General features: G+C 34.6%; 6 protein-coding genes across 6 annotated transcripts; all 6 read right to left on the reverse strand.

Moving 5' to 3' along the window:
- Positions 1-141: 141 nt before the first annotated feature.
- Positions 142-1,269, reverse strand: GCK72_019555 (uncharacterized protein; the record flags this gene model as incomplete). The annotated part of the gene is made up of 6 exons (XM_053733089.1): positions 142-378; positions 428-551; positions 603-644; positions 782-925; positions 972-1,184; positions 1,232-1,269. The coding sequence occupies 6 exons, from the start codon at positions 1,267-1,269 to the stop codon at positions 142-144; spliced, it is 798 nt and encodes a 265-aa protein (XP_053582002.1).
- Positions 1,270-1,512: 243 nt separating this feature from the next.
- GCK72_019556 (uncharacterized protein) lies at positions 1,513-3,105 on the reverse strand (the record flags this gene model as incomplete). The annotated part of the gene is made up of 7 exons (XM_003115807.2): positions 1,513-1,714; positions 1,759-1,994; positions 2,059-2,182; positions 2,225-2,359; positions 2,431-2,574; positions 2,626-2,838; positions 3,053-3,105. 7 exons carry the CDS (start codon positions 3,103-3,105, stop codon positions 1,513-1,515), a joined length of 1,107 nt encoding a protein of 368 aa, XP_003115855.2.
- A 311-nt stretch (positions 3,106-3,416) lies between these two features.
- GCK72_019557 (uncharacterized protein) lies at positions 3,417-5,075 on the reverse strand (the record flags this gene model as incomplete). Its single annotated transcript, XM_003115616.2, has 6 exons — positions 3,417-3,618; positions 3,666-3,898; positions 4,231-4,354; positions 4,398-4,532; positions 4,579-4,935; positions 5,014-5,075. 6 exons carry the CDS (start codon positions 5,073-5,075, stop codon positions 3,417-3,419), a joined length of 1,113 nt encoding a protein of 370 aa, XP_003115664.2.
- Positions 5,076-5,521: 446 nt separating this feature from the next.
- GCK72_019558 (uncharacterized protein) lies at positions 5,522-6,465 on the reverse strand (the record flags this gene model as incomplete). The annotated part of the gene is made up of 4 exons (XM_003115841.2): positions 5,522-5,560; positions 5,610-5,757; positions 5,806-6,047; positions 6,091-6,465. The coding sequence occupies 4 exons, from the start codon at positions 6,463-6,465 to the stop codon at positions 5,522-5,524; spliced, it is 804 nt and encodes a 267-aa protein (XP_003115889.2).
- Positions 6,466-7,398: 933 nt separating this feature from the next.
- GCK72_019559 (uncharacterized protein) lies at positions 7,399-8,314 on the reverse strand (the record flags this gene model as incomplete). Its single annotated transcript, XM_053733090.1, has 4 exons — positions 7,399-7,552; positions 7,600-7,709; positions 7,759-8,152; positions 8,199-8,314. The coding sequence occupies 4 exons, from the start codon at positions 8,312-8,314 to the stop codon at positions 7,399-7,401; spliced, it is 774 nt and encodes a 257-aa protein (XP_053582003.1).
- Positions 8,315-12,098: 3,784 nt separating this feature from the next.
- On the reverse strand, positions 12,099-14,642 carry GCK72_019560 (uncharacterized protein; the record flags this gene model as incomplete). Its single annotated transcript, XM_003115739.2, has 7 exons — positions 12,099-12,280; positions 12,323-12,401; positions 12,446-12,679; positions 12,726-13,065; positions 13,112-13,296; positions 14,054-14,287; positions 14,370-14,642. The coding sequence occupies 7 exons, from the start codon at positions 14,640-14,642 to the stop codon at positions 12,099-12,101; spliced, it is 1,527 nt and encodes a 508-aa protein (XP_003115787.2).
- Positions 14,643-16,397: the final 1,755 nt, after the last annotated feature.

The raw sequence follows: 16,397 nt of genomic DNA on the forward strand, positions 1-16,397 counted from the left end.
GTACTGGCTGGACATGAAAACACAAAATATTGAATGGGAAATTGAGTTGAGTGTTAGAAGAAAAGTAAAGTAGATCACAATGTCGATGGAGAAGAGGCTGAAAATAACACGTTTGGTTCTACTTCATGTACTAAAAGGATCTTACAAAATTTGATCGCTTCTATTGAAAAACACCTTCACCATATAGATCATACCCAACGGAGCTTCAGCGATGAAAAATGCAATTGTCATGAATACGATCAGTTTTGTTGTCAGCTCATTTCTTTCCTCATTTGCTACACTTTGTTTTCTTCCATTCGACGGTCCAAGATTATGAAATTTCCGTAATTGACGAAGAAGAAAAACAGTGAGAATTGGGAATGAAATACATGGAATGAACTGAACTTTGATATTTTGAGAACGAAATTGCTAAACCAAGTCAGATTACCTTTGTCACAATAGCATCGAACATAACATACACTCTCAAAACGATCATGTCATTAAATGAAAATAATGGAGTCAACATCACAGAATATGGAGGCCGACTGGTGACATCTTGGTACTCGGCGCAACTGAAAAGCTCAAAAACTTAAAGAATAAAAAAGTAATTGAGATGAACTCACTTTATTGGCAATGAGAAGGTTCTGTTCTCGACTATCAAGTTTCTAGACAAATAAAATGAAGAAAGAATCGCACTGGTGCAAAAAACTAGAAACATAAGACAGTACCCAATGGGGGGTTTAGACCAGTTTCGATATCTGATGTTAATATTTTGAATTCAAGTAAATAATTTCAGACATACTTGTTATCAGTCATTTTTTTCATTATAACTAGCCGCACGGTTGCCATGAGTACTCCCATCCATGAGCTGCATCTTCGGAAATGATCTTGAAATGACCACGCAACTAGATCCATATAGATTTTGTATTTATAGGCAGAGGTCACACTGAAAACTGAAGAAGTTAAAAAACACTGAGTAGTTGAGCTACTACCATTCTGGATTCTCCACATCAACCAGTTGATAGTGTTTGTAGATCGTAGTGAGCATAGTGCAACTATCACTGATTGCAATTCCGATCATCACAACATTCGTTGAAGAAGTTCTCATAGATTTTCGAGTGAGAATTATAAAGTGAAAAATGTTGATAAAAACCGAGACAAAGCTGAAAGTGAAGTTTGCTCGGTGAAGATAATGAGCAATATTGCTGAAAACTTTAGATTACTTTTTTGGTTGTAATCCATCAGCACTCACTTTAAAACCTTTTGGAAGCCGTCGAATCCGGAATCCATTGCTCACTAAGAATGACAGAACAATTCTCAAGGGAAGTGTTAGTCAGATATTGATAATCAAGTTCCGTATAATTCTGTTTGTAACAGAACACGAGTTTTGTTGTTGTGGCTGATATTTTTGTCAAATAGAGGAATAGTTAAGGGATCAGAGAGAAAATTTATGAAAAAAAAATCACTGTCAGCCACTCCCAAACGGTGATTTTATTAAAATGAAAAACTTAAAGTTTAGAAACGGGTTTTGATTTATGTCATGTGAATCACTTGAGTTGATCCAAAACTAACTTTTTTCTGAGCTGACATTACACTAGTCTTCTTTTTGATTCTCAACAATGATTTGATTGTTTCTCGATACTGACTGGACATCACAATGCAAAAAATTGGATGAAGAAGTGAGTTGATGGTTACTAATGTAGTGAAATAAACAACGAATTCGGTGAGCAGACGACTGAAAACTAGTTCAAAATCAAAATGTTGAAGTGGTTAACTCACAATAAGGGATTGCTCCGTTCAATGAAAGTTTTGAGAGTTGCGATTGCTCCAAGCGGAGCTTCAGCAATAAAGAACGATATAGTTATAAAAATGATAACTTTGGTGGTTAGACCGTGCTTCTCTTCATTCTCTTCTGTCACACTGGTTCTTCGCATTTCTGATCTTCTTTCATTTATTTTGTGGATTTGTCGGAGGAGGAGAACTGTCAGAGTAGGGAAGGCGAGACATGGAATAAACTGAAACAAGTTATAGTACTAATACGAAGTGATATAAACTTGCTGCTAGAATGAAAACACTCACATTAGAAATTGTAGCATCCAAAATGAAATAAATTCTGGTTATTAACACTGCTGCAATATTGGAAAGGGGTCTTAAGATAATTGAAAACTTTGGATGACTATCGATGTCTTGATGCTCCGCACAACTGAGAGTGTTTATTTAGTTAAAATCATGTCTGTTCACTCACTTCACAGGCAATGAAAAGTTGCGATTTTCAATCACTTTGCACTCAAACTGCCACGTTACAGTGAGTAATCCGCTGGCAAAAAACACAATAGCAGCTAAAATAAAACCCATCTTTGGCTCTCCTATTTTGGTATGTCTGTAAATAATAATTGATCAAAAGATTGTGTAAATTAGTTGATCTCCTGATATGAATTCACAAATGCTCACCTAACGTTAGACATTTTTCTCATAATGATATATCTCACACTCGCCATCAAGATACCTAACCAACAACTGCATCGTCTGAAATGATATTGAGAAGACCAAGATGTGACGTCCATGTACACTTTCATCAATGAGTCTCCGGTGATACTTAAAGAAGAACCAGATCAAAATATGTAATATAATCTGTTATATTCTTACCACTCCGGATTCTCTCTGTCCACAAGGTTAAAATATTTGTAAACTGTAGTGAACATGGTAAAAAGATCACAGACTGCAATTCCAATCATGAGAATATTGATTGAAGAAGTTCGCATGGATTTCCGAGTGATGATTATGAGATGGAACGAGTTGATGAAAATAGAGATAAATGTGAGACATGTGTTGACTAGAAAAGTGTACGATTCGAGGATTCTAAAAAAATCTTATTAAAAATGCATTTTGTGAACCGAAGAAATAAATTTTGATTTTTTAAACAGCGAGAGAGAGAGAGAGGGGCGAGTACATGTGAAATGATGTTAGTTTTTGACAAAAGTATACCTCGCTGATATTTTAGAAATACTTGAGCTTCTGAGGGAGAATCATAAATGTTTAGGTTTTTAACGTTAAATGTTTTTTTCAAACTCACGTTAATACATCCTGCACGTCTTCCAGTGTGTCGCCGTCTGTGACCAGCGACATTGTTCCAAACCCGCAGAATAAATTTTAATTTTAAAAAAAGATTCAGAGAAAGTAATAGTCAATAGCGAGCTAGACGGGACGCCCTCTATTCTCAATTATCTTGTTTTGGTTTTTCACGCATCACTTTTCACTGCGTAACACCTTTTTAATTTGAGGTATGATTATTCTTCAGTAATTTTACAAATTGATGGTTTGAAGATCCATCAGACATGAATAACAACATGAGAACTCGATATGTACTGCGTTCTGTCTGGTATACTCAACTGTTAAGTCGAAAAAATTACAATATTCATTCAGATAAAGAGTATCAATTAGGTCATTTGAATCCCTTGCACTGAAATAACGCTTGTCTTGTTTCTCGCCGACGACATCTTCGGATTTCTTTTCACTCCAAGCATCTTCCGAATGGAATCCCTGTACTGGCTGGACATCATCACACAAAAACTTGGATGAAGAATCGAGTTGATGGTGACGAGCATTGAGAAATAAACGACGAAGTCCGTGGAGAGTAAGCTGAACAAAATTCATAATTGGCTGAAAAATTTCGTACGAGTACTTACAGAATAGGGTCATTTCTATCGAAGAATACTTTTACAAGATAAATAAATCCCAGTGGCGCTTCTGTCAGGAAGAAAGAAATAGTCAGAATGACGATGAGTTTCGTTGTTAATCCCTTTTTCTCTTCACTTGAAACACTGATTTTTCTTCCACTGTTTCCTCCAGATTTCTTCATTTTTCGGAGAACTCGTAAAAGAGATATCGTCAGAACCGGAAAGGCAATGCATGGAATAAACTGAAAAACTAGAAGTTGTTTGACTTTATATTTTAACTTATTGTTTGAAAATGTTCCATGATTTACTCCAAACATTTTCTTGATGACCAGACAATTATCGTCTACGAAGTTACACTTTGAAATTGTCATATTTTGATTGGTAAGTTTAAAAGGTTTTGCTAGCTGAACAAGGAAGTAGACGAGAGGTGTGGTGAGTCATATCAACTTATTTCAATCGACTAATCATTATAAAAATTGTTTTGATTCATCTGTGTCAATTTTAGGTTGCCACTAATTTTTTCAGTTAGTTTTTCTGGGTGATTAACTTTATAACAGAAATCACACGTTCTCACCTTGGTGACGATCGAATCGAACATCACATAGCTTCTCAACACAATCTGATTGTCAAAACTGAAGAATGGTGTGAGCATGGTCGAGAACTGTGGAGCACGGTTTATGTTCTGATATTCCGCACAGCTGAAAAATCTCTTTTGGTGGTGTCTCCTAGTTACGAATAAACTTTATTGGTAGCGGCACACTTCGATTCTCGACAACCATCCATCTAGATTGATATAAAATGGTCTGCAATCCACTGATACAAAACACCGAAAATACCATAACCCATCCAACTCGAGGTTCAGACCAATTACCATATCTAAAATAATGAATTTCATATAATAAACAGAAAAAATTATAACAACCTGCTGACAGTAATTTTTTTTACTACGAAGTATCTTACTGTTGCCATAAGCACACCAAGCCAACATCCACATCTTCTGAACACTACCAAAATAGACCAAACGGTTAAATCCATGTACACTTTGATACGATACTCCGAAGTGACACAGTCAGAGTTTTCCATATCAACCATGACATAATGTTTGTATAATGTTGTGAGCATGATAATTGTGTCACTGATAGATAGACCAATAAGAATAATATTAGTGGATGAGGTTTTCATTGATTTCCGAGATAGAACGAGGAGATGGAATGAATTGATGACGAGAGAAATACAACTGAGGATGAAGTTGGTCTGATGAAGATAGGAACCGATGCCACTGAACATTGATACGAGATATTTAACTAGTAAGCAAGATCAAACTGAATCAAAGAAAATGAACTATTTGAAAACTCACTTCACTACAGTTGCCACTTCCTGTAAAGTTTGGTTCGCACTTCCACTGTCACCAGCCGACATGGCCAGATATTATAGAATGACACATTTTTTGAAGCGAGTCCTATGGGGGATAATCAAGTGATACGACGTAAACTGATTATTTTTCGCGTGTTTTTATTATCACCCAGTAGACAGAGATGTGGAAGGTGGAACATAATAAACTTTAACTTGATTCCGAAGGCAGGAAGTTTTTGTTCGTGCGATCTGTTGATTTGATTTCAGCTTGAGTCTGCATTTGCGAATTTCTTCCCCATAAACAAAAAAATCATACATCTCGAAATATATTTGTCTCATGTTTCAGTCAAGGATAGTGTTTTTTCAGAGTTTTCAGAGATTTTATTTATTATTTATTCAAATACTCAAAGTTCTTTCCTATTGACTTCAAGCTTATTTTTTAACTAGATATTTTCTAATCTTAAAAAAAATATTCGAGAGGTAAGTAACCATATAAATCAACAAGTTTATAATCAAAAACTGCTCAGAATCGTATTAACTCGGGCCTGCTTCTGAAATCAAAAAATTGAAAGTTCTGAGATTTCTGCTTAAAAACAATACCTTTATCTTGAAACAATTTAAACAATTGATTAGATTTTTGACAGTTCTTCGATACTGATAAGACATTGCAAAAAATATCAAGCAGTGTATTGAGGCATTGATAGTAAACAGAGCATCGCAAAGAAGGACAACATTCTGAGAAAATGTTCTGGAATGATTGAAAATAAATGTGCTTCAAAGTTTATTAAAAACTCACTCATAATTCATATCTCCTCTCCAGATTCCCTTGTACATATCAACTATTCCCAACGGAAATTCTGATATGAAAAAGGATGCAGCCACAAAAATAGTAAGAAATGTGGTTCGGTCTTTTCTAGATTTCCTCACGTTTTTATTAGCGAATGAGATTTCAACAGTTGATGAAGAAATTGTGAGTGATTTTCTCATTCCATGAATAAGTAGACCAGTGAGAATTGGTAGTGTGAAGCATGGTATCAACTGGAATTTCGGAATGTTGAGCTGGCCGTTTAGGATTATATACCTTTGCAAATATTCCTTCCAATATGAGTCTTGATCTTGACAAAAAAGCGTTGTTACTTTCAAAAAATTCATTGAATTGTTGACTGTAAATTGGGAAACTCTCATCCTCTTCCTGTTTTTGGCAGTCCAGTGGTGTATGCCACGTGTCGATTTGAACAATATCAATGTGTAGATAGAAGAGTAAAGTGAACAAGAAACTGATAAAAAATGCAGTTAAAATAACTTTCACCCCGTATCTGGGACTGGAAAATTTGTTGTTTTTACTGGTGATATCAGTAATGACAAGATATCTGACAACAGCCATCAACATTCCGAGCCAAGCAGAACATCGACGGAACGCATTATGCACGGAAGTAAGAAACAAGTCTAGACGCATTTCGGACAATGAGCGGGGACGTGTACTGAAACTTTAATTGATGAGTGTTGAGAGAAGAAAGGAATAAGTTGGAATGAGCAAAAATAAGAGAAAATGGAAAAGTTTCAAAACTTAAACCTTACCAAACTTCCATCAAATCCATCTCAATGAAACCGTTTCTCACTATTATCATCATACAAACGAGATCACATATGGCTATTCCTGTCATTATCAAATTTATCGAACTTGTTCTCATTGATTTTCTAGTCAAAATGATTACATGAACAATGTTCAAGGCACCTCCGATTTTTGAAAATATGAATTCATACCACAAACTATAGAAAACAACCTGTCTGAAAACTTTAAGAACATTAGCGAATATTTTGAAAACTTGTGCTTACTGAAAAATCTGTGGAGTGAATTCCTCGATATTTACAAATCCGTGATGATTGAACAAAGTAGGAATCATGGAAATCATAACTTTCATGAAAAAAAACTGAAATGGAGTTGGGAAAATAAAAGACCAAAACCAAACGTTCATGGTTCACTGAACTTTTTTCTGTCTGAGTTGATGATATCAATACTCAAGTTTTCTTCCACTTCCTCAAGAAAGATACGGGGATAGTCCTTCTTGCAAGTATACGTGCGAAAGATCAAAAAACTAGAACAACCAAAACTGATGTTACATTTTCTGAAATTGAAAAAGCATAAGATGGTTAAAAAATTTATTTCAAATTAAAGAGTCACTTGGTTACTTTCGAAACAATAGAAGGTGTTATTTTCTGTTTTCGCTTCAGACAAGGAAAGATGGACAAAATATCCATGACTGTTTTACGATACACCGTAGACATTGAGAGACAAATCAGGCAATGAACAGATGCGTTCGCAGTGAATATCGTGTTGCACAGGAATTCCACTGTTTTTATCCCACTCCTGAAATTACTAAATCGGTGTCTATTCATAAATCAAAAAAAAAATCCACTGAAGATTCGAATCATTATGCCATATTGCATCGACAATGTATACGATGCCAAGTGGTAATTCAGTGATAATATATGTTATGGCGATAAAAATAACAACAGAAGTGATACGTTCATTTTGATGAGCTCTGAAAGAAGTAAAAAACTGAAAAAAGGTGGATGGATCATGTTGAACCTTATATGTCTCACATCCGCAAAAACTTCTGTTCCAATATTTTTATTGAACGTTTTCAGATTACAAATAAGAAGTCCTGTGAGAATGGGAAGAAGTACGCACGGGATTAGCTGAATTTCAATTCAAGAATGGTTCATTTGTTTCTAGATTGCTTCTTACCTTCCCAATTACAGCTTCGACAACCAATTGAATTCTATGAAACAATCCTTCTTGCATTTCATATAATTTGTTGCAGAGTTGACCATAAACTGGTTCACTCCACTCACTAGAATATTCAGTGCATGAAGGGTTTGGATGCCATGTTGAAATTTGATCAAAATGAAATTGGGAATAAAAAAGAACGGAGAAGAAGCAGCTGAGAAAAAACGAGATAAATGTCAAAATGAAACCAAATCGAGGTTGTGCAATCCGATAGTTCAGAACGTGTTTGATAACCAAATATCTCACCAACGCTATAAGAACACCAAGCCAAGACGAACATCTGCGTAATCCATTGTGAATAGAAGTCAAGAACCAGTCGAAGTTAACTCGAGATAATGAAGGTGGAGGAGTACTGAAGTTATTAGATCTGGACGACTCAATAAAAAAAACATTGCTACCATTCAGTTCCCATTGGGTCGATAGTTTCAAATTCCACTCGAATTATGTTGGCCATACTCAAAAAATCACAAATTGCTATTCCGATCATTATGGAGTTCACTGATGACGTCGTCATAGATTTTCTAGTAAGAACTATAAGATGAAACAGATTGAGTATGACTCCAATTTTTGAGAATATTTGTTCAAACCATTGAATCTTATTGGAGAAAGTTCTGAAAAACACCAACTACCACGAAAATTTATTTTCAGTTTGAAGTGACACTGTGAATAAAATTGAAGTGAGCACAATAGATACTTTGCATAACTTACTGTATTCCATAACTCGAATGATCATGTGAATGAGCGTGTGATGACATCAACTTTCTGTAGGAAATACCCCTAAAAATTGAGAGTGTTCTCAAAGAGAGAAGTCTAATTAGCTCGCTTGGAGTAGCTAGAAAAATGTATGCAACGGAAAAAACCAATTTCCAGGTGACTGACTGGCTGAAATCTCAACATGGAACTACTACAACAAAGCCCAGAAATTTGAAACTGGTCTTAGTTCTTTCTGGTTGATTATTTCTCATAATTGAAAAAAAAACAGAACAGAAAAAGTAATGAGCCTGTGGGAAAACATGAAAACTGGAACCAACCAGAATATGATGTTTTTGTTTCCTTATTATATAATTTGATCTTGTCTTCCTTGTACTTCGTTTATGAAAACATATCAGTTCCAAGAATAAACAAAAATGTGAGAAAGTTCTTTTATTTTTCATTCAAGGAAGTGAATACTAGATAATATAACTGTTATACGTCGTGTTATGAGTGCTATTTTCGAATTGGATCGGGAGAATTTTCCTCATTGTTTTCCTCAACATATTGAGACTTTGAGAACTACTCGATAGTTGAGGTATCAAAAACATTCTCAATAACGTTTTACGTAATAAATTATTTGTCAAAAACATGGTTACGGTAGATGCAGCACCATGTTCTTGTATTATCAAAACAAGAATGTACGGAAAATAAGGAAAATCTGAAATTTTTAATTAATTGTTCTAATTGATTTCCAGAATTTCGACACTCACGAGAAAATTGAATAAGAATTGAGATGGCCAGAAGAAAGCCGAGAAGAGGGATGAAAATACAGATTATATGAACAACGGCCTGAAATTTCAACTGAATTGAATTTATATCGTAAATAACATACGGTTAGTACTAAACTTTGAAGAACGTTTCTATGTATAGATGCAGTTCGTTCCGATAGTTGTGTATTAATAGAATTCAGAACTTTGATTGTTACAAACAAAGCGCATATTCCAGAATAGAGGCATAACACAGTAGCAACAGCACACAATACATAGAAAAAACAAAATATTTTGGATTCGAAATTCATAAAGAAACAATTGTCACACCACATATACGAGGAGAATTTTCCAAATCTCTTAAAACTTTAGTTAAACAAATCACTGATTGAAATGCTACCTCTTCCATTTTCAATTTATAACCGTATTGGTTTTTTAAATCCGGGTAGATCAAAATAGCGAACAAAATTATAAAAAGTATGGTAGCGTAGAAAATATATTCAGTATAATATACCGATTTTCTCATTTTAGATGGCTCTGCCCTATGCACAATCACAGCTTCCATTCGATATATGAAAAGTGAGAGAGCTGAAACTCCTGTGAAAATTAGAAAAATTGGAAGTAGTTGAAATATATTGGGAGAATATTCAGCGAAAGGGCCATTGGAACACATTATAGGTATAGGGAGAACCACGGTCACCTTCCAGATGGAGCCCACATGAAGTTCGAGAAGGAGACCACTGAAATCAAAAAGATGATCCAGCAACTGAACAGACAGAACTTACGAGAAAATATGCGCAGCAAGGTAGTTCCGGTACTTGTTGAAATGAGATGGGCTTTTAAATATTAAAATCCAAAAAGCTATAAAATAAATGGGAAATGATATCGAACTTGATAAAATATGAATTATGGAAAACGCCGACGGCTGTTCAAAACTACATGTTTCATTCAACATTTTTGGGATGTTGTTGAAATTGCTCCAAGTGAACCTAAGAAATTGTAGTGAAAATTAAGGAGTTTGTTTCTCGGTTAGTTTCTTATGGCTGAACTTCCACATAAATTTATTATCACCTGCTAAAAAAGAGAGTTATTCAATTACGGATAACTCGTTGATTGTAGTCTGTTTGTGGACTTTGACTCTTCGAGATCAAGATCAAGTGGTTCTAGTTTTTCTTGGTAATACAAAATGAATTGAATTAAACCGAACAAAAACATTGTATTTTTTTATTAATTCAAAAACTATCAACCTTCATGAAAATAATGAAGTATTGTGGGAAAGTTATGCAATAGTACTCCTGTTGTTTTCGCTTTGATTCAAACTCTCCATCGGTTTTTTCGAGAACATTTTGATCAGCGTTCTTCGTAATAAGTCATTTGTTAGAAACATTGTGATTGTTGATAATGCACCATGTTCTTGAATAATCAAAACGAGAAGATATGGGAGGTACGGGAGTTCTGAAAATGAACTTACAACTAAACTTAACTAGACGTAGAGAAAGTATCAAAATTAAATGTTTTAATTTTGAAAATAAGTCAATTCCAAACATCTATCCAGTTTCTAGAGTTTGAAAAATGATTCAGTAACACTCACTAGACTACAATCTACCGTTAATATTGTTTATTGACTCACGTGATAATGTAATAACTATGGAAATTGCCCAAAGTAATCCGAGCAATGGAAGCAAGATGCAAATTCCGTGAATTGCCGCCTACGATCAGCTTTTTCTGTTATTTAAACTGAATCTTTGAAAGTTCAAATCTTACCATAACCACCAAACTAATCATAAAATTTTGCTGTATTTCTGCTGTTTTCGGAGATAGTGAAGACCTCACAGACTTTAATGTTCTGACTGTCACATGAAATGCAAGACCAGCTGAAAATGACCCGATAGTAGCTGTTAGTGCTCCAGTAACATAAAAACTCTTGAACAGGATAGAATCAAAGTTAAAGAAAAAACAGTTATCACACCACATGTACGGTTTAAATATTCCAAAACGCTGAAAATTGTTCCTCGAAATTTCATTGATCGATTTCTGATTCTCACCTTTTCCATTTTCTCCTTATACTCTTTTTGGTACTTTAAATCGGGATAAATCAAAACTGAAAGAGCTAAAAGTAGAACGACTATAAAATAAAATACTCGTTTCGAGACATGAACAAGTTTTCGCCTGTAGTAAATCATATCTGCACGATGAACGGCTACCGCTTCCATTCGGTAGATAAATAGCAGAACTATAGAAACTCCAGTGTAAACAAGACAAGCTGGTAAGAATTGAAACACAATTGGAGCATATTCCGCAGTGAAACTATTTGAGCACATGATAGGAATGGGCAAAACAACAGTGACTTTCCAGATTACACCCATATGAATTTCAAGCAGGAGGCCCCTGAAATATCTAGTTTAAAAAAAGTATTTTTGCTAATTCCATAATGAAAAACTTACGAAAGAATGTGCGCGACAAGGTAATTTCGATATTTGTTGAAATGAGAAGGACTTTTAAAAATTAGAATATAAAATGCAAGTGCATAACTGGGAATAGATAAACCTGTGCAAATATAGTGGATTACAGTAAAACCGAAAGGTTGATCAAAATCACAAGTTTCATTCAGCATAATAGCTTCAAACTTTGAAAAGATGGTTATCCGGATTGGGGGCAACCATAACGGGCAGGTGAATATAGAAAACTCAAAAACCATGAGTAAACAACAAATGGCAAATGTAATCTCCTAAAACTCATTGTAAAGCTTATGACATCACAAACAAGATTAACTTTTACAAGCTGGAAAAGTTCAAGAACCGAAGTGTACCCAATTCCATGACCACAAACTAAATGAAGTCAGGTTACGAAAGTTGATCGATTATTATTACTATTTTCTACGGTTGGAATCAATTCTTCACAGAAGAACATTTTTTTCAGAGCGTTTCGTAATAAGTTGTTGGTTAGAAACATGATTACTGTAGATGCTGCACCATGTTCTTGGATGACCAGCGCAAGGATAAATGGGAAATATCTGAATTCTGAAATTTCGAAAAATTAGGAAATCATCGCGAGACACTTACGGCTCAAGCTAATTAAGACATTTATAGCTGATAAGAAACCGAGAAGAGGAACCAAAATACAGATAACGTGAACGGCAGCCTAGAGAGATTTTAGATTTCAATATTTTAACAACAATAACTAACCGCTAGTGATAAGCTTAATAGATAGTTTCTATGAATGGCTCTTGTTTTGGCTGTCAATCTCAAACTGACAGATTTCAATGCTTTAACTGTGACATGAAATGCAATTCCACCAGTTAATCCTCCAAGAACTACTGCACAACCAGCCGCATAGAAAAATATTCGAAATGTATTTGAATCAAAGTTGCAAAAGAAACAATTATCACACCACATATACGGCTTGAAAGTTCCGAAACGCTGTAAATTCATGAAATCCAAAAATGTCAATTAATAAAAAACTTACTACTTCCATTTTCATTTTGTATTCTTTTTGATTTTTCAAGTCAGAATAAATCAAAATAGTGAGTAATAGGACAATAACTATGTTCACATAGAATGCATATTTCACATATTTCACGACTTTTCGTATCACAGATTGTTCAGACCTGTGAACAATTACAGCTTCCATTCGATATACAAATAAGGAAATGGCAGAAGCTCCAGTGTATGCAAAACATGCTGGCAGCAATTGGAATACATTCGGTGCATATTCAGATACAAATGTGTTGGAACACATAATAGGTACTGGAAGGACGATAGTGACTTTCCAGAGAACACCCATGACAAAATCTAAAAGGAATCCACTGAAAAGAAAAAGTTTGTAAAGTACTAATTTTAATGTCCACTCACGAAAAAATATGAGCAGCTAAATAGTTTCGATATTTACTAAAGTGTTTTGGTGTTTTGAAAATCAGAACAAAAAATGCAATTCCGTATACAATAGCTGATAGAGATAAAGCAATGTAATGGATAATCATAAAATCAAATGGCTCCTCAAAGTAACATGTGTCGTTGAGCATATTATCGGTCGAATTCTGAAAAATCGAAAAATCAGATTTTTAGTGGACGTTAGAGAAGTAATTCAATCCAGGTGAAAAATGAGAATCTGACACAGTGGTGACGAGGTTTTCATTCATCAAAGACCGAGGAATTGGTCAGATTTGAAATGCGAAGTTTTATGACTTGGGCTACTTGCGAATTTGATCGAATTCATTTTTGTCCACAATTCAATTCAATCACAACTGATAAACTCCGACGCGATTGGAGATATTTGAGAAAAACACCAATCAGGCGATAATTTTAACGGAGTTTGTTATATTAAACCACTATGAAGCCACAATTTGAACGTGTTGAATGTCAATAGTCTGTATTTAGTGAGCTACAGTTAAAGAAACATTCAAAAAAAATTTATTTAAAAACATTGAATTATAATTTTATTCAAGGCATAGTAGTACTTTGCAGATTCTGACTTTGAGAACTACTCGATAGTTGAGGTATCAAGAACATTCTCAATAAAGTTTTACGTAATAAATTATTTGTCATGAACATGGTTATCGTAGAAGCAGCACCATGTTCTTGTATTATCAAAACAAGAATGTACGGAAAGTATGGAAACTCTGAAAATAGTCTGACTGATATTTTAAAATCCACTAGAAAACTAACGAGACAAACTGATGACTAATGTGATAGCCCATAGAAAACCAGCAAGTGGAATCAGTATACAGGCTCCATGAATAACTGCCTGAAAATCAATCCATGTCTGGTAAACGTTTATAGTAATTCCTGTCTCACCGCAATCACCAAACTGACTAGAAAATTTCTATGAATTGTTTTAGTTTTTGCAGATAATTGAATATTCACGGAATTAATGCATTTTATAGTCTGAAATAGTGCGAGAGTTGCAGAGGTTGTTCCAAGAACCACTGCCACAGCGGCAACTCGGAAAAACCATTGAAACAGAATGGAATCGAAGTTGAAAAAGAAACAATTGTCACACCACATATACGGTTGGAATGTTCCGAATCTCTGAAAAATGGGTCCGTTTCAAAAAAAGTTTGTTCTGTCAGAAGTACGTTAAACTGATAGTGTGTTAGGTCTGGTGTCTCACCTGTTCCATTTTCAGTTTGTAATCTTTCTGATATTTCAAATCCGGATAAATCAGTACAGTGAAAGCCAGGACGACGACAATGCTGACAATAAACAAGTATTTCAAATAAACAATACATTTCCTTATTCTAGATTTCTCTGATCTATGAACAATGACTGCCTCCATTCGATATACAAAGAGTGCAAGAATAGAGGTTCCCGTATAAATCAGACATATCGGTAGAAATTGGAAAACGATTGGAGCGTATTCTGCTATGAAGTTATTGGAGCACATGATGGGAATGGGCAATACTACAGTAACCTTCCAGATCGTTCCCATATGAAACTCAAGAAGGAGACCACTAAAGAATAAAAGTTTAATAAATTCAGAGGGAATTTTGAAACTCACGAGAAGATGTGTGAAATCAAATAGTTTCTATAATTATTGAAATGAGATGGACTTTTGAAAATTAAAATGTAGAATGATAATCCATACATTGGAACAGATAAAGTGGTACATATATAATGAGCAACAGTGTATCCAAACGGTTCTACAAACATACAAGTCTCATTCAACATCTTCAAAAAGGAGAAGTTATAAACATGTATGCCTATTGGAGGTCTATAGATAACATACTCCCTTTATTGTGTCAGAACAACAGACAGGTGAAAAACTAGAAAAATATGAATAATTAACCATAAATCACGAGATTTAGTTTGATTTATAAGGTTATTATAGAAGTAATGATAACTCGATCAAGATTAGAGGTGAAACGAAATGAGAAGTTACGCGTTGCAGATAACCTACATACGTTAATAGTAATTGTTGGTCTTCGAACTTTGATTAAGTATTTCTATGAGGTGAAATGGGAATGCTTAATGTTCACTTTGTTTCATTTGTATATTTTGACAAGGAAAAGTATAATGACGCCATGGATTATATCGATAATGATCGGAATTTGAATCTGCGATTCACTGTCAATCTAGATCCCATTTTATGTGAAACATATCATTGTAAATTTTTTTAGAGCCTTTTTATAGATACCTTGTTTCATAATGTCCTTTAACTATCGAAATGTTCTGAAAGAGTTTTTGAGAAGAAGACCCTATGCTCAACTATCCTTTTCAGTTTCTAGCTCAAACTTACTTTTAATAAACTTTTTTTAATCGAGCTTGTAGACGAAATACTACTCCTTTATTATTTCCCCAACTGGTATCGTATAACTCGTAGACTGTCTTACGTTATTATTAAAATATACAACGGTGAACTTATTGTTACCCTCAAAGGTTGAACCCACTGACCGAGTGACACGTGCGACATACACACATCTGGATGACCGTTACTACGTGTCACTGTCGATGTGAACTATTGATTTGCTATCAATTAGTATCGGAAGTTAGCCATCCACCGATCGACCATCAGAAGTTACTCGCCTACCGGAAGTTCAAAAATTTGTGATTATAGTTTCCGAAAGACATCAAGCTAACTTCTAAAGTGCGGTTCTTTGATTTTCTCAATTAATACAACGTAGTTGATGTCACGAATTCCACAGGGACCCTTCTCAACTGACTGCTAATCTGAGAATTACTCATTGTCACTAATTCTTACTCAAATCTTGTTGATTAGAACAAAACATCTGATTTCATTTCCCTTATTTCTGTTACTTACGTCTAACATGAAGTTCTAGTCGCTCTTGTTTTCGTTTATCTGACTAGACTATGATAATTAAACCTGGAATTATCTTCGTCAAGTCACACCTCATCTCGTTTTCACTCATTTCTCGGTTTTCTGAACTTCGCTTATGCCAAAAATGCCTAGGATACGCACAATCGAAGATGCTGCTGTGATATTTCCGACTTTTCCAAATTTAGAATTAATTTTCAAAGTCTTTACATTTCTGGAGTAAGTTGTTGTTTCCATACATTTCAAGCTATCATTTCTATTCAGAATGCATACCAGAGAATGTTTAGCAGTTGAATTTTGTATTGCAATAGTCGGAATATTCTTGACAGTTTTCCATGTGTACGTTCTGACAAGAAAAGTTATAAT

The sequence above is a fragment of the Caenorhabditis remanei genome, chromosome V (genome assembly GCF_010183535.1).
Source record: "Caenorhabditis remanei strain PX506 chromosome V, whole genome shotgun sequence".
NCBI classification, from domain to species: Eukaryota; Metazoa; Nematoda; class Chromadorea; order Rhabditida; family Rhabditidae; genus Caenorhabditis; species Caenorhabditis remanei.